The sequence below is a fragment of the Micromesistius poutassou genome (genome assembly GCF_964030765.1).
Source record: "Micromesistius poutassou genome assembly, contig: SCAFFOLD_279, whole genome shotgun sequence".
NCBI classification, from domain to species: Eukaryota; Metazoa; Chordata; class Actinopteri; order Gadiformes; family Gadidae; genus Micromesistius; species Micromesistius poutassou.
The window spans coordinates 7,302-29,664 of NW_028179511.1; the positions used below are offsets into that span (position 1 = coordinate 7,302).

At 47.7% G+C, this 22,363-nt stretch overlaps 3 protein-coding genes across 3 annotated transcripts; 1 reads left to right on the forward strand and 2 right to left on the reverse strand.

Moving 5' to 3' along the window:
- Positions 1 to 1,351: 1,351 nt before the first annotated feature.
- Positions 1,352 to 14,701, forward strand: LOC311372772 (uncharacterized protein; the record flags this gene model as incomplete). Its single annotated transcript, XM_084489716.1, has 8 exons — positions 1,352 to 1,450; positions 2,512 to 2,813; positions 3,577 to 3,739; positions 4,199 to 4,300; positions 4,517 to 4,712; positions 11,905 to 12,019; positions 12,377 to 12,551; positions 13,565 to 14,701. 8 exons carry the CDS (start codon positions 1,352 to 1,354, stop codon positions 13,769 to 13,771), a joined length of 1,359 nt encoding a protein of 452 aa, XP_084345842.1. The 3' UTR covers positions 13,772 to 14,701.
- Positions 14,702 to 15,600: 899 nt separating this feature from the next.
- On the reverse strand, positions 15,601 to 18,577 carry LOC311372776 (lysozyme g-like). The gene is made up of 5 exons (XM_084489719.1): positions 18,320 to 18,577; positions 18,050 to 18,130; positions 17,485 to 17,693; positions 16,643 to 16,793; positions 15,601 to 16,342 (listed from the first exon to the last, which is right to left on the reverse strand). The coding sequence occupies exons 1-5, from the start codon at positions 18,321 to 18,323 to the stop codon at positions 16,164 to 16,166; spliced, it is 624 nt and encodes a 207-aa protein (XP_084345845.1). The 5' UTR covers positions 18,324 to 18,577; the 3' UTR covers positions 15,601 to 16,163.
- A 1,566-nt stretch (positions 18,578 to 20,143) lies between these two features.
- On the reverse strand, positions 20,144 to 21,956 carry LOC311372773 (uncharacterized protein; the record flags this gene model as incomplete). Its single annotated transcript, XM_084489717.1, has 2 exons — positions 21,736 to 21,956; positions 20,144 to 21,408 (listed from the first exon to the last, which is right to left on the reverse strand). The coding sequence occupies exons 1-2, from the start codon at positions 21,899 to 21,901 to the stop codon at positions 20,144 to 20,146; spliced, it is 1,431 nt and encodes a 476-aa protein (XP_084345843.1). The 5' UTR covers positions 21,902 to 21,956.
- Between the last annotated feature and the right edge of the window lie 407 nt (positions 21,957 to 22,363).

Consider the following 22,363-nt stretch of genomic DNA (forward strand, 5'->3'; position numbering starts at 1 on the left):
CTTTTTTTTTGAGAATAGTGATATATATATATATATATATATATATATATATATATATATATATATATCAGTATTCTCAAAAAAAAAAAAGATTCTCTTTTGATTCTCAAAAAAAAGATTTAGTGTATATACATATATATTTATTAGGAATGTTATGATCAGAAACCGATCACAGAGGAATATATATCAACAGGATGTTTCTTATGAAAATGATTGTGCGCCAATTTGCGGAAGCATAATGCATTCACTACTAGAGAAAATGAATTCTGCTTTTGTTTTTCTGAATCAACAAGTATATTGTCTCAGAATTCTGAGATGAGTTTATGGCAAAATAAAATTCTGCTGTTTTTCTGGACGCCGTACTGTCTGTCCGTATAGCTGAAACATGTCCTGTTAATTGACCCCCTATACTTCATTTAAAAAAAATTAAAAACAAAAAGGCTGATTTATTTTTATCCATTAAAACTTTTCTCTGAATTCTGAGATAATTATGTCGTTAATTCAGAAAAACAAAAGCAGAATTTACTTCAAGTGAATGCTTCCGTACCGATTGGGTCCCTAGTTAGTCAGTGTTAGTAGAAATGCTTTGTGTTCTTATCAGGACCATGTAACCATCAGGTTAAAGGTCTAGGGCTATATAAGTCTTGAACTTCTGCTTTTGGTGCAAACCTATATAAAATAATGATTAAAATAATAATAAAAAATAAAAAATATTCAATCAAGAACACGGGTAGAATGAAGCCTGTGAGATGTAGGCTGTTAATGCATCATATCTCTTTTTGGTTATGATAAGCCTAGCTTTATTGTAAGTGAAGATAATTTTGCAGGGTCAATGTCCAATGTCCACTTCCACTGACATTGAAGAATGTTTTCGTGGGTGGACCACATGAACTGCGATACGGCGCAGGTGAAGACACGCCCCTGTCTCATCCCGCCCCCCTTCGCTGATCGTTTTCACTCCCTGTCCGTGTGTCTCTCTGATTGTCCTGCCTGACCTTCATTGGTTTCACCTGTCCCTCATTAGAGAGATAAATAAGGACTTCATTAATCCCTCTGGAAAGTTCCCTCAAGCAGTAAACACCATGTTACAAACAAAATACAAGTAAGATGCAACAAGTATACATTTGCAAAAATGAAATATGCAAAAACATCCCCTCTTAGTGTATTTAGTCAGATTGTTTCCTTTCCTCTGGGCCAGTCCGAACAATCTTAATTGACTCAAAATGTTTTTGAGTCCTTTTCCTCCTGTTGCTCGCCCGCCGTTACTGCCCCGGCTGAGCTCAGCCACTTGGAGCGATTCCATGAGCGATGTGTAACGAGCGTTGAGTTTGTTCCCACCATTCCATACAGCATGTTGCCATGGAACCGGTTCTACCTGGTTCTGACTGTGTTGTGCTCAATCGGAGTGGTGATCATCAGTCTCCAGCAGCTGAAGCAGGCGGACCGCCTGGTGAGTACGGAACGTTTTGACGTTGGGAAAGTCGGAATGGGAAACGTGTCATTTCTGACCTACGTGTGTTCGAGCAACCAAGGAAAAACATGTATGCTCCCTTAGCTTAACTACAAGAATACAAATGCATTATTATAATTATAGATTATAAATGTAAATGATCTAGTTCTGAAAAAGAATATAGTCGACAGTAAGTGAACCGACTGTACATCGCCGTCGTCGTAAGAGAACCCTTCAAAAAGCGCTGTTAGTAGTTACGATGCTTGACGCCGTATCGGTATGTATACTCGGTATTGGCCGATACTCAAGTTCAGGAATCGGTATCAATTGGGGAAAAATGGTACCGGAAATTTGACCCTCATTAGACGGTCAAAACGTACGGACGGCCATTGGCGACAAAATACACGTCAACACAGAGATAACAGCCATGTTGAGACGGCCACAATGAAGGCCTTGACTATACAGCCAATAATGCTGCAGCATTTTGGCACATTGGAATGTCCCTTCATCTGCGATTCTTTTATCGGTTACGAATTCTGCACTCCGACTCCAGATACGGTCTAGAAGGCTCGCTAGACTCCACGTCCTCCGGTGTAAACAGGAAGCAACGACTCCCCCCTTGTCCTAACCGCCTCTCCAAATATCACACGTTAACGCGCACAATTCGGTCGCATTAACACGTAATTTCTAATACATTATTTGCGCTAATGGCCTTCCATAGATCGGCTTTCAAGTTGATCACGTGTTCAGGGTGTATATCTGCCGATGCGTCACTAAGACACGTATCACTAATAGACATATTGTGAAGGACCGACATGGTCACCCCGCGGATTAGGGCCCCGCTCTCACTGGACAGGAGATTGTGGGCAAAAACGAGTGTCCAAAAAGAGTGAAGTTTTATTCACTTCCAAAAACAGACCCAACAATAAATAAACAAAAATCGATCACAGGTTCCAAAATCGGAAAGTTTCTAGACTCCACGTCCTCCGGTGTAAACAGGAAGCAACGACTCCCCCCCCTTGGTCCTAACCGCCTCTCTCTCGACCTGCTGCCACCAACAGTTGCGCGACGGGTGCAGCTGCAGCCTGCGCTCCGGCGCTGAGACCTTCACGCGGGTCGCCGGCTCCGGGACCCTGCTCGTCAACGCGTTCCGTGAGCACCGCACGCCCACGGCGAGCGTCCGCCTGCTGGCCATCGTGGCCGGCGAGGAGGCCTCCCTGCGGAGCCGTTGCGTGTTCTGCTGTCACGAGGACGGCGAGATGGCGACGGCGGCCGCCCGGCGGACCACCCACCGCTCCAACTACTACTTCCCGTACGGGACGGGAGACTTCCTGTGCCCGATCCCCCCCGGCTGTGAGCCCAGGTAGGTCCTTCTTTTATTTAACCTACGGAGCCCAAACCCAGAGCCCCCTCTAGAACGCTGTCGGGTCTGACCCAGAGCCCCCTCTAGAACGCTGTCGGGTCTGACCCAGAGCCCCCTCTAGAACGCTGTAGGGTCTGACCCAGAGCCCCCTCTAGAACGCTGTAGGGTCTGACCCAGAGCCCCCTCTAGAACGCTGTAGGGTCTGACCCAGAGCCCCCTCTAGAACGCTGTAGGGTCTGACCCAGAGCCCCCTCTAGAACGCTGCCGGGTCTGACCCAGAGCCCCCTCTAGAACGCTGTAGGGTCTGACCCAGAGCCCCCTCTAGAACGCTGTAGGGTCTGGCAACCAGTAATGAAAACGGCCCAACTCCAGGGGCGGATCCAAGCATGCGTCTGAAAATATCACTGTGCGCAATTGGATAACACTACGACCAATCAGAAGAATACAAGGGGTGACGTATCCAGACCAGCGGAGCTAACCAATAGATAAGACTCTTGCCGTATCCGGTCGGTAAAACAGCAATGCTTTTGGCCCCGCCTATATCAGATACACAGATGTGATTGGTTAATGTTTGGATCCAGGGGAAACGGGGAGTGAGTATATCGCTCGTTCCCAGCGTGACTTGCTGAGCAAATTCAAAGTGTGCTTTTGCGAGAACTCCAGGGATTTCCAGGGTAGGAGCCCACAGTAACATTCGAAACCCATTTGAGCAATATTGAGTGCGGCGGGCTGGCTGGTCTCTGATTGGCTGGATGTCTCCCAGGTACGTGGGGCTGTTGTCCGGAGACAGCGTGGACTTCACCAACCTCACCCTGCTGCCCGTCCTGAACCGGACCCCCGTGGAGAGGCCCCGGCTCCCGCTCCGCTTCACGCTCTGCATCGCCAACATGTTCGGCGGCTACAACAACGTGCTGCAGTTTGTCCAGGTCAAAGGTCACCACTCTCTGTGTGTCCAGGTCAAAGGTCACCACTCTTAATGTGTGTGTCCAGGTCAAAGGTCACCACTCTCAGTGTGTCCAGGTCAAAGGTCACCACTCTCAGTGTGTGTCCAGGTCAAAGGTCACCACTCTGTGTGTGTCCAGGTCAAAGGTCACCACTCTGTGTGTGTCCAGGTCAAAGGTCACCACTCTGTGTGTGTCCAGGTCAAAGGTCACCACTCTGTGTGTCCAGGTCAAAGGTCACCACTCTCATTGTGTCCAGGTCATGAGTCTCAGTGTGTCCAGGTCAAAGGTCACCAGTCTCAGTGTGTCCAGGTCAAAGGTCACCACTCTCATTGTGTCCAGGTCACGAGTCTCAGTGTGTCCAGGTCAAAGGTCACCAGTCTCAGTGTGTCCAGGTCACTGAAATAGAAAGAGAAAGGAACCTGTGCTTCTGTGTCTGTGCAGGCGATGGAGCTCTACCGTCTGCTAGGGATCCAAAGAGTCATCATCTACAAGACCAGCTGCTCCGCTACCATGGAAACGGTGCTTGATTACTACTCGAACAAGGTGCGCTAACAAGCTGACCCGCTAACATTTTGGGCACTTAATGTACGCACTCAGCATCGTGTAGCGTCTTATCCTAGCCATCTTTTTTTGTACACGGGGGAATGGGTTAACCTAGAGACTGCTTGGCACTTGTTTTATGAACATCCTTACTGATCTATCGCTCTGGATAGAACGCCCTGGAGGTAAAGGTAAATGTAAACATTTACCCCCCCCCAGAGGGGCTTCCTGCAGGTCCGTCCCTGGCCCATCGACGCCTTCCTGAAGCCTTCCAACAGCTGGATCCCGTCGCTGGGGCCCGGTCAGATCCACTACTACGGCCAGATCCCCTCCAGCAACGACTGCGTGTACCGGAGCATGTACCAGTCCCGTTACGTCCTCATGCACGACGCCGACGAGGTCATCCTGCCCGCAGGTACGGCGCATTTTAACTTAACTGATTTTTTTTTTTTTTTTTGTCGGGCTTTGGCTCAGCGGTTCACCAAATATGGGCACTTCCCTACGTTGACGACTAGACGACTCTGGCCAATCAGATTGCATGACTAAGTGCATGTGTAACCCATAGCCCAAATTGAGTTTTAAATATGAATAGTATATACATTAAATAGATAACAACTTATTTGATAATAAATACATTTACCATTTCATATATTAAAAGATCTAGAAAAGTTTTTTTTGGACCATCTTTAAGACGCCTTTCTGCTCACGAGCCAGGCTTGAATAATGGTTAAATGATTCAGACACAAAATCAGAGGCACCTGACAGTAAAACTAAACTATCATTTATATTATTATTATTATTATTGGTCGTTTTCAATCTTAAGTCGAGAGTCTGTTTATACAACAACCTCGCGTCTATCGAAAAAAACGAGTGCTGAAAGACTGTTTTGGTGAGTTTTTACCTAATTTATGAGTACCGGATTGAATGAAGGTACAACGATACAGCGAAACCCTCACAACTAACTAACTAACTCAGTTTGGAATGTTTACGTTGTTTTATGTATGACTTTATGTTATATATGTTTTATGTTACAAAGGGAAACGTTTTTTGGTCTCTATTGTTTTACGTTTCTGAATTATTTTATGGTTGAGTGTCGGTTGTCGGTTAGTTTTATGTTACCATGGTAACACAGTCTGCGGCGGGAGAAATAGCGTCCCTCCGCCATAGCCGTGGACAGAGAGAGAGGATTCCTATCGGTGATCGGTGAACTGTGTCATTTATTATTGTATGTATGGCCTGTTGTGCAGGTCAGGTTTTTTTGACACCCTGAAAAGATCCTAGCACCACCTGTTTGTATGATCGGGCCTGATCGTTCCTCCTGTTGAACTGAACCTCCCTGCCTGGATCCACCTTTCATTCAAATAACTCCCGGGGCAACCGGTGGAACACGTGCCTCGCGTCATTTGACTTTCCTCTGAGCTTTAAATTATAAACCGCCATGTCTCCGCTCCTCTCACTGTGAAGGGCAGCTGGGTCTGGTTTCATGTGGAAGACAATGCTGAGAAATAGTTCCAGTCTAGTCGCGGCGATGTGCAGTTTGTCTGCTGTCCTCACAATGTATTCAGTGTAGGATAATTATTACCTTACGTAGGAATGCGGCGCACACCTTTGTCTGTTCGGCATACGTACGGAATGTAGGTTGGTTTCTGGAGTTGTGGTCGAGCCTGTTACCCTCCATTCATCTGGAGTGGAGGCAAAGGTGGCCGTATGCATTCTCTGGGATACAGTTGGATACAGCGGTGCTGCGACCAGTGGTTATATCCAGTGAATTATTTTTAGAATTTTATTTCCTGTTATGTAAGCAGAGGCTTCCTCTGTGTCTACCTGATCAGGCATTTCATTTCCCTTTTCCCTTTTTTTTTTATTGTGTGAGATTGTGCCGCCGTTGCCTGACCCTCCATCTCATAATCCCCCTCTGTGATATCCTTAGCCGGCCCATCTCAAATGTCTATATCATATCTGGCAATTCTATGCACATTATCCTTATCTATAATTAAGTGCGGTGCTGACTTGCTGCCCTTGTTTTTATCTTATTATTATTTGTGTAAACGCTGCTGTGCTGAATAATAGCCGAGGCTTCCTTTTGCCTTCTTTACCTTTTCCTTCATACCTTGGGCATTATGGAATGGTTGTGTAGTCATGACAAGACCACAACAGGCATTCCGACGCAGACGCGACGTGTCAGGCATTCTTCCGATCACTAATGGTATATCGGAAGGACCCGTTAGTTCAGTTGCACGGTGTGAACACACAGTTAGACCACATTCAGAGAAAAAAAAGAGACGCAAGAGTGGAAAGTTATTTCACTCCCCCTCTCGTTTGCTGAGCTACTCCAAAAATACCGGATTATTTAATTATTTTAGACCTCAACATTTTGCCTTTGGTGAAAACATATGCCAGACAAATTGGACCGTGAGATATATTGCGAGTCATAGCTTCCACAGAAAGCTCGATTTAGCAGGAAGTTCACTCTTAATAAATATGTTATTTATGTTCCTATTTTTATATTTATATTTGTTCTTAAGAACACGTAACAGGGTCGATTTCTACCGAGGGTATCAATAACAACAAGACAGCAGCACAAAAACACGAATAAATAACAGGAATAAACACATGTTGGTGAAATCAAAGACAAACAAAAGCCTGTAACAACAGGTGAGTTCACATGTTAACATGTACACATGCACACACACATTCGGTCCGTGTGCACATGCACATACACACCTGGTTCACGACAACCATAGTGGTGAACTGCAAGGCAGGCCTGAAAGGAACCCCCTGCCTCTTCTTATCTGAACCCCCTCATCCACAATGCAAACGCAACGCAGTACACTTACAAACACACAACCCAACACACACACACACACACACACACACACACACACACACACACACACACACACACACACACACACACACACACACACACCACTACTGTCTGTTTCGACAGTTCCGTGGTTCCTGTGGCGTCACTTTCCAGAGGCCTCTCTGTTTTTGGATAGCTGCATATACAGGGTTGCCCACTTTGGGTTTTTGGCCGGAGTGAGACTCTGTAGAATCTTATAATGCTTTTGTTGTTCACAGGGGGGTGGCGCAACAATTTAGGCGCAACAATTTAGCGCTTGTCCGAAGCAACAAGAGATCTAACAGGTTTTGTTTGTTTTTTTTGGGGCGTGACACTTGTTGCGTGTGAGTGAGTGTGAGATTGATGCTGAAAGTGTGAGTATCACGCCAGATGCGTGAGAGTCGGCAACTTTGCATATAAGACCAAGAAATGTGCGGTATTTACCTACAGAACGGCCGTCCTGCCCCCTCGATGTTTTTCAAATGTCAGAGGAGCGATTGAATCACCACTGAACGACTCCCAGCCACGTACATACCACCAGGCCATGTGTACAACTATAACTGCATGTTCCAACATCATTACACTATGGCCCTATGATCTATAACTACATCTCAGGTCTTCATCATCTACATCTCAAGTCTTCACTAACGGATGAGATAGTAGAGCCATTCCACTAAGTAAACCACCTTACAGTTCAAACCATTTAGTTTAAAGTCTTCTTTTAAGTGGTAACAGGCCACATGTCTCTCAAGTAGGTAGAGGCCGTAGGTAGAGTTGTGTAAAGAGGGCAGGCAATTGCAGCAAGGTTTGAGAAAACACATCTCTTTTCTGGCGTAGCATCTCCATATTTACAAGGACTTCAACTTGACAGCACCACCAAAACTAAGAAAGCAGAGCAGCGTGGAGAATGTTTTACTGACTGGGTGAGTGTGCTTCCCGCGATCAGCGTCCAATGGCCGCTAATCTAATCTAGAAGCCACTAAATGTATATCTCATCTGCTCATCCAGGGCAGCAATTCCTTGAACTCGAGTGACGGCAAACGTACACGTTTTCTTTAAAGCCAAGATTTGATTGACCGTGTGATGGAAAAATCCACATATTTGAATTGTTGTTTAATAAGTTTGTCTGTTCTTGTATAACTTGTAGTGTCCTCAGTTTCAACCCTGATTGTCCTGCCCATTTGCCTCCCAGCTGTCTATTGATCATTGTGCTTTAGGTGAGAACGTCACAAAGATAGGCATCTGGAATTTGCATTTGTTTGTCGTGAACCCCAACCATTGTATTCCTAGGTGTTGGGACAGAAGGGTCGTAAAGAGAAGAATTTGCTCTTTGATCTTCTCCTCTCTTCTTTGATGAACCTTTGTGTGGGGAGGGTCTGAAACTGTATAAGAAACCATGTCAACTTGTATTCAGGACTCACTCTGCTAGAGAGGAGTCTAATGTATGCATGCATTAAAACCTAGGACATTTGCTTTCCAATGTATTGTGTGCTTTATTGCAGTGGGAATCTCATCTGGCCTAGACGCAATCTCTGTTAAAGGGGAATTGCCACGACAACAGGGCGAAAGTTTTCCCTAAGACGGGCGGGCGCGTTCACGTGGATTTTGTCGCGCGAATGAGCGACAGATTTCTAAATATTTCAAAAAAAGTTTAAATATTTCAACTTTTTCGCGGCATTCGCGTTGAAACAGCCAATCAGCGTTCACTCCCTGTGGGTAACGTGGGTGAAGTAACATAAAACAGCCAATCAGCGTTCACTCCCTGGGTGATGTCACGTAACAGCCAATCAATTCACTCCCTGGATGAAGTAACGTAAAACAGCCAATCACCGTTCAACCGTTCAGTGAACCGCAGCTTGGAGGAGAAAGTGATTGTTGCCGTTTGCGACTCCCGGAGCTCTATATCTATATATAATATATAAATATCTATATCATATAATATATACGATATATTTAATATCACGGCACAAAGCGGTGTGCGCCTCCGGATTATATTATTAACCCATAAACGACGGGCATTCCGACGTCTCTCCCTCTTCCACAACAGGTAGAGACACACATCTCGGCCATGGTGGATGAGAATGAATTGGCATGAATGACCGTTGGCAGGCAAAACGCTCCGCGAAAAATTCGCCCTGCGACACGTTAAGTGCACACAAATAAGCACAGCGACAGACTTCGCTGATTCGCGCGACAACATACGCAGCTTCGCGCGAACAGGCGAAAATTGTCTATTTTGGTGTGAACGCACAGTAACAGACAGGAAGGAGCAGAACCCACCGCGCGGTGATGCATTTCCTGTGAGTGCTCGATTCACAGGTCGTTAAGGATGCCTTGCTCAGCAGTCCTCTGCCTCCCTCATAAGGTGAGGAGGGCACTAGTGGAGGAGTCTGAGTGGTGAGCGACATGGCGAGGCATGTCTCGTGGTGCAATATCACCATTGGTGAGTGAAGGACTGCTTTTGAAGTACGTCCTGCAACAGGTATTTGCACACTTTGTTTAGTTTTATGTCGACGGCTGTAGAGAAAACAACCCCTCCCTCCATCCCCTCCTCCACCCCTCCACCTCCTCCCCTCCTGCATGTGGTCTTTGTCGAGGGTTGAATCAACTCACTTAATTACTGTCCTGCATGGTGTTGCATTAGCAAACACCTCCCAGGACTGTGACCATCTTTTTACAGGTGATTATGAAAAGTAAAATTCAATCAAAATGTGTATACAATCAACTGTGTATACAAATGTGTACACAAACAACAACAATCTAATATCTATCAACTGTGTATACAAATGTGTATACAAACAACAACAACCTAATATCTTTCCAACAATATCTCAATTCAATTGTGTTCAATGTCCAATGTTCAGACCGTATAGATAGTTCGGTTGGTGTGGATTCCGTCGGGTCGTCGGGTCAGCTCGCCATCAAAGTTCAGTTCAGGTGAAGTCCTATCCTACGCAACACAGACGTGGTGCTAGGATATTTTCAGGGTGTCCAAAAAACCTGACCTGCACAACAGGCCATACATACAATAATAAATAAGACAGTTCACCGATAGGAATCCTCTCTCTCTCTGTCCACGGCTATGGCGGAGGGACGCTGTTTCTCCCGCCGCAGACTGTGTTACCATGGTAACATAAAACTAACCGACGACCGACACTCGACCATAAAATAATTCAGAAACGTAAAACAATAAGAGACCAAAAAACGTTTCCCTTTGTAACATAAAACATATATAACATAAAGTCATACATAAAACAACGTAAACATATTCCAAACGGAGTTAGTTAGTTAGTTGTGAGGGTTTCGCTGTATCGTTGTACCTTCGTTCAATCCGGTGTACCGGTACTCATAAATTAGGTAAAAACTCACCAAAGCAGTCTTTCAGCACTCGTTTTTCGATAGACGCGAGGTTGTTGTATAAACAGACTCTCGACTTGAGATTGAAAACGACAAATAATAATATAATATAAATGATAGTTTTACTGTCAGGTGCCTCTGATTTTGAATCATTTAACCGTTATTCAAGCATGGCTCGTGAGCAGAATGGCGTCTTAAAGGGGCACTGACGTTATTAAAGGGATGGTCAAAAAAACTTTTCTAGATCTTTTAATATATTAAATGGTAAATGTATTTATTATCAAGTAAGTTGTTATCTATTTAATGTGTATATACTATTAATATATCATATTTAAGACTCAATTTGAGCTATGGGTTACACATGCTCTCTTCGCTGTTTTCTCGCAGTTTTCTCCTCATCTTTTAACATCGTTAAGCTATGAGGATGCATGGGAAATGATAAGTGGACTACATTTATATAGCGTTTTTACAATATTGCCTGACACCATTCACCCATTCATGCACACATTCACACACTGACGGCGGAGTCAACCACGCAGGGCGACAGCCAGCCAGCTGGTCAGGAGCAGTCAGGAGCTGTGTTCCAAACCGTTCCCTATCACGGATATAGTGCACTCTATAGGGTGATATAGTGCACTATATAGGGTGATATAGTGCACTATATAGGGTGCTCGCCATTGTGTAGTGCTGTTTGAATTCTCAGTGGTTAATTTCATTCACTATATAGTGGACTATAAGATACCCAACATGTGAGTGAACAAACGACGTTCCCCACATGTTCCTCCCGTGTACCACGATGCAATGCAGGCGCATTTACTGACGCAAATGACGTTCAGAAATGTTCAGCGTAGTGTCCGAATTCTCGTTTGTTCGTTCCCTATATAGTTCACTATATCATAAACACTATATAGTTCACTGTATCATAAACACTATATAGTTCACTGTATCATAAACACTATATAGTTCACTATATCATAAACACTATATAGTTCACTGTATCATAAACACTATATAGTTCACTATATCATAAACACTATATAGTTCACTGTATCATAAACACTATATAGTTCACTGTATCATAAACACTATATAGTTCACTATATCATAAACACTATATAGTTCACTGTATCATAAACACTATATAGTTCACTATATCATAAACACTATATAGGGACTAGTGAGTGAGGGAATAGGGAACGATTTCGAACACAGCTAGGGTGAGGGCGTCTCGCTCAGGGACCCCTCCACACTCCGCTAGGAGGAGCCGGGGATTGAGCTAGCAACCTTCCGGTTACCAGAGAGCGCGCTCTACCTCCTGAGATACTGCGGCCCCCAGGACGAGTGTTGTGTCCCTCGCTGGTCAGCCCACCGTGACTGATTGACAACGGTGTCAATCTGTTGACAGGCAACGTGTCCTTCCAAACGTTGATCAGTGACCTGGAGGAAGCCCACGGAGAGAAGGTCAACTTCTACTTCCCCAACAACGTTTTCCCCTACGAGGCTGAGGAGGAGAACAGCAGGTACGCCCTTCTGCCCGAAGATACGGAAACACAGAGAGAGGATACAGAAAACGTTTCTTTCCAATACATTTGTTTAATGCAAGATTCATTTAGGTGCAAACAAATAACAAAATAAGCAAAGCAACTGCTTTGAAGTGCTACGTATAGAACGTATAGAAACAGGAAAAAGAGACCAATAGAAAATTATGATCATTTTGATTACTAAAATATGTTTTTATTTAAAAAAAAAAAAAATATATATATATATATATATTTAAAAAAAAAAAAATTATATATATATTTAATTATTTTATATATATATATATATATATATTTTTTTTTTTATTAAACTCCCTGTGTCTCCTGTGTGCTCCTCAGCTTCGACCCTCCAGAGTGGAAGAACGTTCCGGGCGCCAGCTTCCTGACCCACGTCCTGAGGGAGGTGGACACGTCGGGCTACAACACGGGGAAGCTGGTGCTGGACCCGCGCGCCGTCCTGCAGATGGAGGTCCACAGCGTCATCGAACACATCGACGGAGGACGCACCCAGCGGGTCAGTGTTGTGACACAGACTACAGCCTCAGTATAGACCAGGGGTGTCAAACCTACGGCCCGCGGGCCTGATCCGGCCCGGAGTGTCATTTAATCCGGCCGCCCGCCAGATAATATCTAATGTCTATCAGAACCGGCCCGCCGGCATATCGCATTTCAGCGTTAACGCGCGTCTCGGCGTGGTACCCCTGGCGCGTCAACTCCGGCAGCCCGTAATCCTGTACCTCCCCCCCACCCTCCCCCCCCCCCCCCCCCCCCGGCCAATTCCGCCCGCGGACCCTGTTATAATGTATGTTGTCCCCAATTAATGTAAAGCAATTGGCCCGCCGGCATATCGCATTTCAGCGTTAACGTGTTGACGCGCGTCTTGGCGTGGTAACCCTGGCGCGTCAACTCCGACAGATCGCAGCATCCCCCCCCCCCCCACCCGTCAACAACTCCAGAATAAGTCCCGCCTCCGAGGCTCCCGGTTCCCTCGGTCAAACGTCTACGGGGGAATAACACGGGGTTTATGAATGATCGTACATAACAAACTCTGTAGGTAGCGGAGAAGTAAAAGCTGCGTCACGTTTTGAACTACACACTTTTTCCATCTAGTTTCGACGGTGTTTTTGGATTGTCGGTGCCGTTAAAGAAGTAAACGATAATTAATTAATTATTAATGCTACTTTAACGGCACCAAAAATCCAAAAACCCAGTTGAAACTAGATGAAAAGGGTTGTAGTTCAAAACGTGACGCAGCTTTCCGCCCCCTACAGAGCTTGTTATGTACGATCATTCATAAACCCCGTGTTATTCCCCGTAGACGTTTGACCGAGGGAACCGGAGCCTCGGAGGCGGGGCTTATTCTTCAGAGTGTCTATAGACCTAATTACCGACAGCCTCTTTAATGGTCCATTTTCCTTGTTCACTTCCTGCCCTTCCACTCACGACTGCCTAAACGTTTTTTCAACACTGGATTTGCGAGGGTTAATATGACCGCATGAATCCTGTTCCCCCCCCCCCCCAATCCAGATCGGCCGAGAGCGCGGCCAGCTGTACCACGTCCGTCGCAAGAAGAACGGCCAGCAGGGGGCGCTGGTCCGGGACGAGGGGCTGCTGAAGGTGGCCGGGGCCCTGGTGGAGCGCGTCAACTACGCCCTGAGCGCCATGGGCCTCCTCAACACCACCCTCAGCCCCGCCCCCACCCTAGTGGAGCAGGACGTAGGTGGACACATCTAGGTGGACACGCCCACCTGTGATGTCAGAAGAGGCACATTTTCAAAGCGGCTCGTAACGGCTGATCACACTCACACCTGGTGGTGTGACCTGTCACCTTTAACGTTAGCTAATGCTCAATTGCGAAACGAGCACGACTTTGCTACCATCAGCGAAATGAAGGATTACGACCAAAAGTAACGCGTAGAAGTGTTTAATTCAGTGACTTATTGACGGAGAACGTTCACCTACATCTACAACGGAGTGTCTCCTCAGAAGCTTTGCCATCAGGGCTCGACCGGTTTGACCCGAGCCTGAACCCACAACCCTTATCTGGTACGACAAAACAGGAAATACCTGGGGCGTCGCAGCCGTCGCAGGTATGTCCAATGCAAGTGAAAATATCTTTTCCAATCTAAGTTCCAGCCTCTTCCAGGACACTTGATCAATGTGTCTTATGTTTTGGAAAGCAAGCTTTCAAAATCCAGGTTTTCCAGGGCGCGTGGGAATCCTGCGAGGGTCGCGGTGTGTGTGTGTGAATGAATGAGTGAATGAGTGAATGTTTTCTGCATTGAGTGGCCACAGGTCAGAAAGTCACTGTGTAGTCCATTTATTACTCATCATAATGAATATAATTCACGCTTATCGACGTAAAACGACGTTGTCTCTCTTACCCCCCCCAAAAAAGTTCCTCTACTTGTAAATGATTCCATATCAAAAAGGGGAAAAAACAAATGCTGTATTTTCCATAAAGCAACCCTTGTACATCATGTTGTCTGCATATTATTCATATTATCACCCTCTCATCTGCTTCCACACATTAAGCTTTCACCCTCTCATCTGCTTCCACACATTCACCCTCTCATCTGCTTCCACACATTAAGCTTTCACCCTCTCATCTGCTTCCACACATTCACCCTCTCATCTGCCGGTGATATCAGAGTCCCGCTGACGTCATCCCATTGCTCTGCCCCCCCCACTGTGTGTGTGTGTGTGTGTGTGTGTGTGTGTCCTTTTCCTGCTGTGGATGCGTGAAGTCTCGCCGTTAGTCTCGCATGGACAAAAGTTTTTAAAGTGATTTTAAAGTGTTGGACAGTTACCTTTATGCAAATGAGCGCGTCTTGCGGTGTCCGTTCGGCCATGCGATTGGTCAATCGACATCCAGTGAGGACCGGCGGACGTCACGGACCCGTGGTGGAGTTTAAAGCGCTTCCCTCGACCACGTGGTGAACTCCCACCAGCGGCCACTTGAGGGAGTGCTAACAACGATTTCACTATTGCACACGTCTTTCACATTGTAAATACTTTGTATGCACAGAGTGTATGTTTACCACGTTTTTATTTCAAACACTGGTACAATGAATTGCCACAAATTTGATGTGAATAATATGAATTTGTTGCTATTTTCTTGAATGTGTTGTATTTTAATGCATTGCTGATGTTTCTTTTCATATTGTAGCGACCCTGAGACTCTTTGGGAGTTTGTGTGTTTTGTGTTATGTGTTTGCATTGTGTTACTTTGTTGTGTCGGTTCTATGTGCATGTGTTGTGGTGTTTACTTGCCGGTCGGTGTGGGGAGTGGGTCGCCGGGTCGGCTGGGGGCGGGGCTTGGGAGAACAGGAGGGTGGGGGCTTGCACGTGGAAGCGTTGCGGGTGCAGGTGGGTGTGCCGGTGAACCGGTGGTTTTGTGTGTGTATTGGTTTTTCGGGTTACGGTGACCAGGTTGAGAGAATAAACGGTTAACAAGAACTTGCGACTGGACATTCTTAAGTTACCGGTAGGGTCGTTACAATATTGTGGCGAGCAGCACGGGAAGGACGAGACGGGAGCCCAGGGTAAAGGTCACACAACTACTACGGGAGTTGTCTTTATTAGCACGCACACAGAACACATAAAACCACACACACCTGACCCACACGAACAGCACTCTGGGTCAGGGTGCGACATTGAAACACTAAAAACAACTAAAACCCCAGAATCCCCGGTCCCATGGCGACGGCGGCCACGCCCACGGTCGCCACAATATATTAGAAAAGCTATCTGGCAAAAGATGATAACTGAAGGCAATACATACAAAGCACAGCAAGAAAATAATTACTAGATCCCTCATCCTCATCCTCATCGTCGTCCGCTTATCCGGGGTCGGGTCGCGGGGGCAGCAGCTCAAGCAGGGGGTCCCAGACTTCCCTTTCCCGGGCCACATTGACCAGCTCTGACGTTTCACTTTGTGAAATAAGGTAGGCAAAGCCAGATTTTCCTACTTCAGACGACTACTCATATTTAATGACTTCATGTCATTATCTGACTTTGTCTTTGTGTTGTTTAGTATTCGTTCCATTTCATTCAATCTGGACTCCCTATCACACACATATGAGATAGATCTTCCTCCCATTAGACACTGTTCTGCTCATAAACACTAAAATGGCCAGAAAAAAGCCTTAGTGGCTTCCACGAAGCCAACCTTAAAAAGATTGTGATGGTACCACTTGGCTCTGGCAACGACATCATTGGAGTAGTCTTTTCCTGTGGTATTCTCGTCCACTTTGCTATAGGTGTGAACATTACCGTCTCCCATGTTGTAGGCTGCGATCCCTCCTGCAGTCAAACATAAGGGACAGTGTTTAGGCAGAATGTAGATTGAAGGCTCTGTAGGTACGATTTCAGAGCTAATCTTTCAGTGTAATTTGATCAAAATGGCATCGCCGTCAGTCAGCTATTAGTGAATGAAAGGCGCTGTGAGAATATCTGTTCTGGGCTATACAAATGGAATTGAAAATGAATTGAACTCTCAAATCTTACCTACAGAAGCTTCAACCACACTTCTCAAAAATTAAAAGAGTGCAGGGAGTCTGTGGTCAGAGTATGAACTAGTAATAATGAATGAATGAGACAAACCCTTCAGCTGCTGTTCTCTTGTCCAGCCGGGGAACTTGTTCTGGATCCGTTCAATAAACTCAACCAGGATCTCAGTGGCTTGGTCCAGGTGCTCCTCGCTGTGCCAGGCTCCTCTGGGTGTGTGTCCACCGCCGTTTGGCGTCACATCCACCTGTATAGGAGGGAGCCATGTTGCATATCACAACCACTAGACACATTATCAGGTCACATTTGATTATTTATTCACCGTTTATTCATTTCAAACTAAATAAATACATGTCTGCCATTGGGCGGGCTTTGGAGGGTTCTGTCAATCGGAGACTTAGGGCTTCATGCTGTGACATATTTCAGCCATAATATTCTCACATAGCCACAGGGAGCAGTACCGAGTAGGCCTACATATAATATAAGCTGTAACACTTGCACATAGCCACGAGGGGGCAGCAGCTGATCACACATAGATGAAGGGGGCGGGCTTTTAAAGCCACAGAACACGCCCACCCCCACCTGCCTATTTAAACAGACTCGGCTATGAGAGGGGAGAATCTCTTGAGCGGCGTATCGTAGCTTAGAGACGCTCCGCGCGTGTTATATACCATTCCCCTCCTTTTGTTTCATGGACGATAGACAATAGACGAAACCTTTACCAAATAAAGTGAGTTAAAAGCGATCCTGTCTCGGCGGCCTTTCCTGGATTCAAAATAACATAGCAATGCTTATATTCATAGAATTTTAGATGTTTGCGAGACATAAACGCTGTTTGAGACTAGAACTATGTGTGTGATGATCAGTGAAATGGGCATATCACACCATCAGCCATGATAATATGCGATAGCAGCCTAATACAAATGTGGCCCTATTACCTGCATCAGTCCAAAGGCCTTAAAATTGTCCCCCCAACCAGGGGGCTTAGTGTCGGAGATGGAGTGACCGGCTTCAGACTCTCTGGAGATGATGCCAGCGATGACAGCTGGGTCAACAGCATGCTTTTTCGCCACATTGATAATGATGGTCTTATATTTTTTCATATTTTCCAAATCATCGCTAGCCATTTCTTCCGATGCCTTTACACCTTTGGGACAGATAATAAGTTTACATTTAGGGCATTTAACAGACGCCTTTATCCAAAGTGAACAGGTAATACACACCGACGGCAAGGCGTCAGCAGCAGTTAGGGTTAAGTGTCTTTCTCATGTAGCCTACACTAGGAGGAGCCGGGGATCGAACGAGCAACCTTCGGGTTACAAGTCAACCTGCACTACCTCCTGAGCTAAGCCGAGCCCATGAATGTTCACTTAGTACTTTCTTGTCACTTGACATCGGCAGTAGCCTAGCCTACAACGTTCACGACATGATTCTCTCTTCAGTAAAATGAATGGTTTCATGTGGAACCTAGTGATAGTACGGCGGTATGTGGTCCAGCCCTACCGCCGCGCAGCCCCTCTCGATACGCTCCAGCGGTGTGGTCCGATGCTCCAGATGTTTTTACAAGCGTGAGGTTTCCGTACCCTAGACACGTACAGTTGATGACATTATTATATTATCAACTTATCAATCATTCGCTCGAATCATGTTGATCTAAAGATCTTGACTAATAGCGAATTGTGTAATGTCAGATTTAAAAAAAAAGAAACCTGTTAAGACAATAAAAATAATCTTCCTATAGTTTTTCTGATGAGAGCATTCTAGAATTCTTACCCATGTTGGATATCGATCTGGAGTTCCTTGCAGCAGAAGTAGAGACGTCTTGGGTGTGTCTGCTTCCTTCTCTCGTCTACGACGACTTAAATAGTTTGTTCAAATAGTTTTGGTTTCACTCTTAGTCAAAGCCAGTGAAAGAGCGAAAGTAAAGTCCTATATGGTGTATGTGTGTGCCCCCCTCTCCCCCTGATGAAGACTAGCTCTGGTGCTGAAAGAGTAGGGAAGGTGGTCTTCATTATTGTCATAATTCTTCCTAAGAATGGGGTAAACCAGTGAGAGTCCTCCCCCCACCCAGTAATGTACTCTATATAAAAGCCATCACCACCACGACTTGTAAAATGAATTGGGAATTATATACATTATATATATATATATATATATGTGTGTCGTGTTTTATATACATATATTACGTAGGTATACATATTTTACATATAGATATATATATATATATACATATATACATATTAGAAAAAATATTTTGCCAAAAATAATTCATAGGATCTAATAACTAGATCCACTTTGGGAAGATAATGAGTAAATTAAAAAAGCGAAAACTGATTTGTGACTACACATATGTATAATTTAATTTCAATTATAATTTAAAATAGTTTGGTTTCACTTTGAGTCATAGCCGCATTCAGGTATAGGTCGATGCCACGGGTCTCCCATCACATGACATCAGGCTGACTATTACTGTAAGCTGTAAAATTTATCTGTTTATAGGAGATACTAGAATTTTTTTATAATATCCCTCATTTTACTTTTGATATCTGCTGTGAATATGGTCCCTGATGTGGAATTGATGGTGCTGTTTCGGCGTACACACTCAATATATATTTTTTTTTGCTGGGGACGAGTACCTACCAGGTTTCGCCAAGATTAATTTTGTACCCACCACAAAACCCGAGTTAAATTATTATGGATTATTTTTGTATGAGCTGCCAGCCTGGCCTGGACAATGAATGAGGTATTAATAATACCAATACTTGGCTGGGACGTTGACAACATTTGGTACATGGAGAAGAACATAGCGGGTCATATGTATCCAAACGCTTTTTGGAAACGCTTTCTTTCTTTCTAAAACGTGTCAGACATCGTTTTTTTTGTAGAACTATACATTTCATTCATTAGTGAGCTCCGCCGTCTTTCAGAACCTTTCACTACCTGCACTAAAGAGAGAGAAAAAAGAGTGCATCCTCGTTGTCCCCGGCACTTCTGAAAATGCACTTTGGAACGCGTCTCTCACATTACAAACCAAACGGACGCCCGTGCGCTCTGTCGCAGGAAGCTGCTCACATCCTGTGGTTTCCTTTCGCTACATTCCTTGGTGCAGTACTTCTGCACAGATGCAGATATAAGATATAATGCAAGTCTGACAGGCCGTCGGTCATGCTTTATAAAAAGTACATTCATGTAACTGCTTTGGGGTCAATTCTTAATGTAAACATTCATATTTGTAACAACGCACCGGGGTTAAGAGGGTTCCTCGTACGATTCCTTTACAGCATTAGTCCTATGAGAATCTATTTCATATCAGTCATTCAAATCAGTAGCGAATAAACCTAAAAGTCCTGATGTCACTCGACCCCACGGGCAGATCAGGGGACCCCAAGTGGGGGTCCGGACACCTGGGGGGGGGGGGGGGGGGTGGGTCCACCTGGGGGGGGGGGGGGGGTGCAGGAGATGGTGGGTGCCCATGTGGTCTCCCATGAGGTGCTCACGCGTTTCCCCATGAGCTGCTCTTTCGGGGGCAGGTGGGTGCTCCCATGCGGCTCCCATAGGGTGCTCTTGCAGCGGGTGGGCAGGCGGGCGGGCGGGCGCTCACGTGTCCCCCGTCACCCCCTCCTCCTCCTCCTCCCCTTCCTGCGTGGGCGGCGGCGGCGGCGGCGGCGGCGGCGGCGGCGGGTGGGTGCCCATGTGCCGCCGGAGGTTCCCGACCTGGGAGAACTCCTTGGGGCAGCGGGGGCAGCCGAAGGGCCGCGCCCCGTCGTGGCTCAGCATGTGCCTCTTCAGGCAGCCCACCGTCAGGAAGCGCTTGGGGCAGACGGCGCACGGGTACGGCCGCTCGCCCGTGTGCGAGCGCCCGTGCACCGTCAGGTGGCTCTTGGTGGTGAAGCCCTTGCCGCACAGCGTGCACGTGTAGGGCGTGTCGCGCGTGTGCGTGCGCCCGTGCAGCAGGAGCTCCCCCGACGACAGGAAGGCCTTGCCGCACGCCGCGCACAGGTAGTCCCGCTGGCCGGCGTGCATGCGCGCGTGCCGCGCCATGCTGGCGCCGCTGAAGCGCTTGCCGCACTCGGCGCAGAGGTGGGCGGCGCCGCCGCCGTCGCCGTCGCCGTGCGTGCGCTCGTGCTGCCGCAGCGAGTAGCGGCACAGGAAGCGGAGGGCGCAGCGGCCGCAGGGGAAGACCCGCCCCCGCTTGTGCAGCCGCTGGTGCTGGTAGAAGCCCGAGCGGCTGCCGAAGCCCTTCTCGCAGGGCAGGCAGCGGTACGGCCGCGCGTGGAGCTTCAGGTGCGTCCGCAGCTGGTTGGGCAGCGCGAAGCCCTTGTCGCAGAGCGGGCAGCACGTCTCCGTCTCCGCCTCCGCCTCGCCGTGGCGCCGCCTCTCCGGGCTCCGCGCGCTCAGGAAGCGCCGGTCCCGCCGCCCCTCGGGTTTGACGGGCGGCGGCGGCGGCGGCGGCTCCTCCTCCTCCTCCTCCTCTGTCCGCTCCTCCTCTATCCGCTCCTCCTCCTCCTCCTTCTCCTCCACGCCTTTCCTCCTCTTCCTCTTGGCGGGGGCGGGCGTGGCGGCGGCGGGCTCTGCCCCGCCGCGGTCGTGGTCGTTCTCCTTTCTCCGCCCCCCCCGGGCCGCTGCGGCCACGGCCTTCCTCCGACCCGGGGGGCGGCCCCGGGGCCTGGGGGCCGGAGAGGGGGGGAGGAGGGGGGGGTCTGGAGAGGAGGGGAGGAGGGGGGGGTCTGGAGAGGGGGGGAGGGGGGGGTCTGGAGAGGAGGGGGGGAGGGGGGGGTCTGGAGAGGAGGGGGGGCTGATCTTGTGGAGGTGGATCTTCACCAGCTTCAAGGCGGGCTGGCGACGGGCGGACCGCCTGCTGCCTGGAGAGGAGAGGAGGAGAGGAGAGGAGAGGAGAGGAGAGAGGAGAGGAGAGAGGAGTGAAGAGAAGAGGAGAGGAGAGGAGAGGAGAGGAGGAGAGAGGAGTGAAGAGGAGAGGAGAGGAGGAGAGGAGAGAGGAGAGGAGAGAGGAGTGAAGAGAAGAGGAGAGGAAAGGAGGAGAGAGGAGAGGAGAGGAGAGGAGAGGAGGAGAGGAGGCGAGAGGAGAGGAGAGAGGAGAGAGGAGAGCGAGTGTGAGCGGGGCAGTCGTCTCCTCCCAGGTGAAGAGCTGAATCCCTCCCACGGCGTGGAGCGTTCAGGTCTTCTCTCACCTGGCGGTTTGGCGGGCGGCTCCTTGCGGCCGTGTCCTCTGGGGCCGTCCGGGGACTCCTCCTCCTCTCCTCCACCGTCGTCCCCGTGGCCCCCGTGGTCCCCGCGGCCCTGGCCTTCCTCCGGGCGGGGGCCCCGGGCCGGGGGGGGCAGTGCCAGCGCGGCCATGATGGCGTTCACTTCCTCGGCGCCGGGCGGGGCTGAGGGGGCCGCCACACGGTCAGTACCCAGCGGCCGAGAGAGACCGAGATAAAGAGAGAGAGAGAGAGACGGAGATAGAGAGAGGGATAAAGAGAGAGAGACGGAGATAAAGAGAGAGAGAGACGGAGATAAAGCGAGAGAGAGACCGAGATAAAGAGAGAGAGACGGAGATAAAGAGAGACAGAGATAAAGAGAGAGAGACGGAGATAAAGAGAGACAGAGATAAAGAGAGAGAGACGGAGATAAAGAGAGAGACAGAGAGAGAGACAGACAGAGAGAGAGAGAGAGAGAGAGAGAGAGACAGATAGAGAGAGAGAGACACGGAGAGAGAGACAGAGACACAGAGAGAGAGACAGTCAGATGGTTCTCTATATGTGTTCTGATATCTTTCCATACGTTCCCACGCTCCGGTCGGAGCCACCGGAGCCG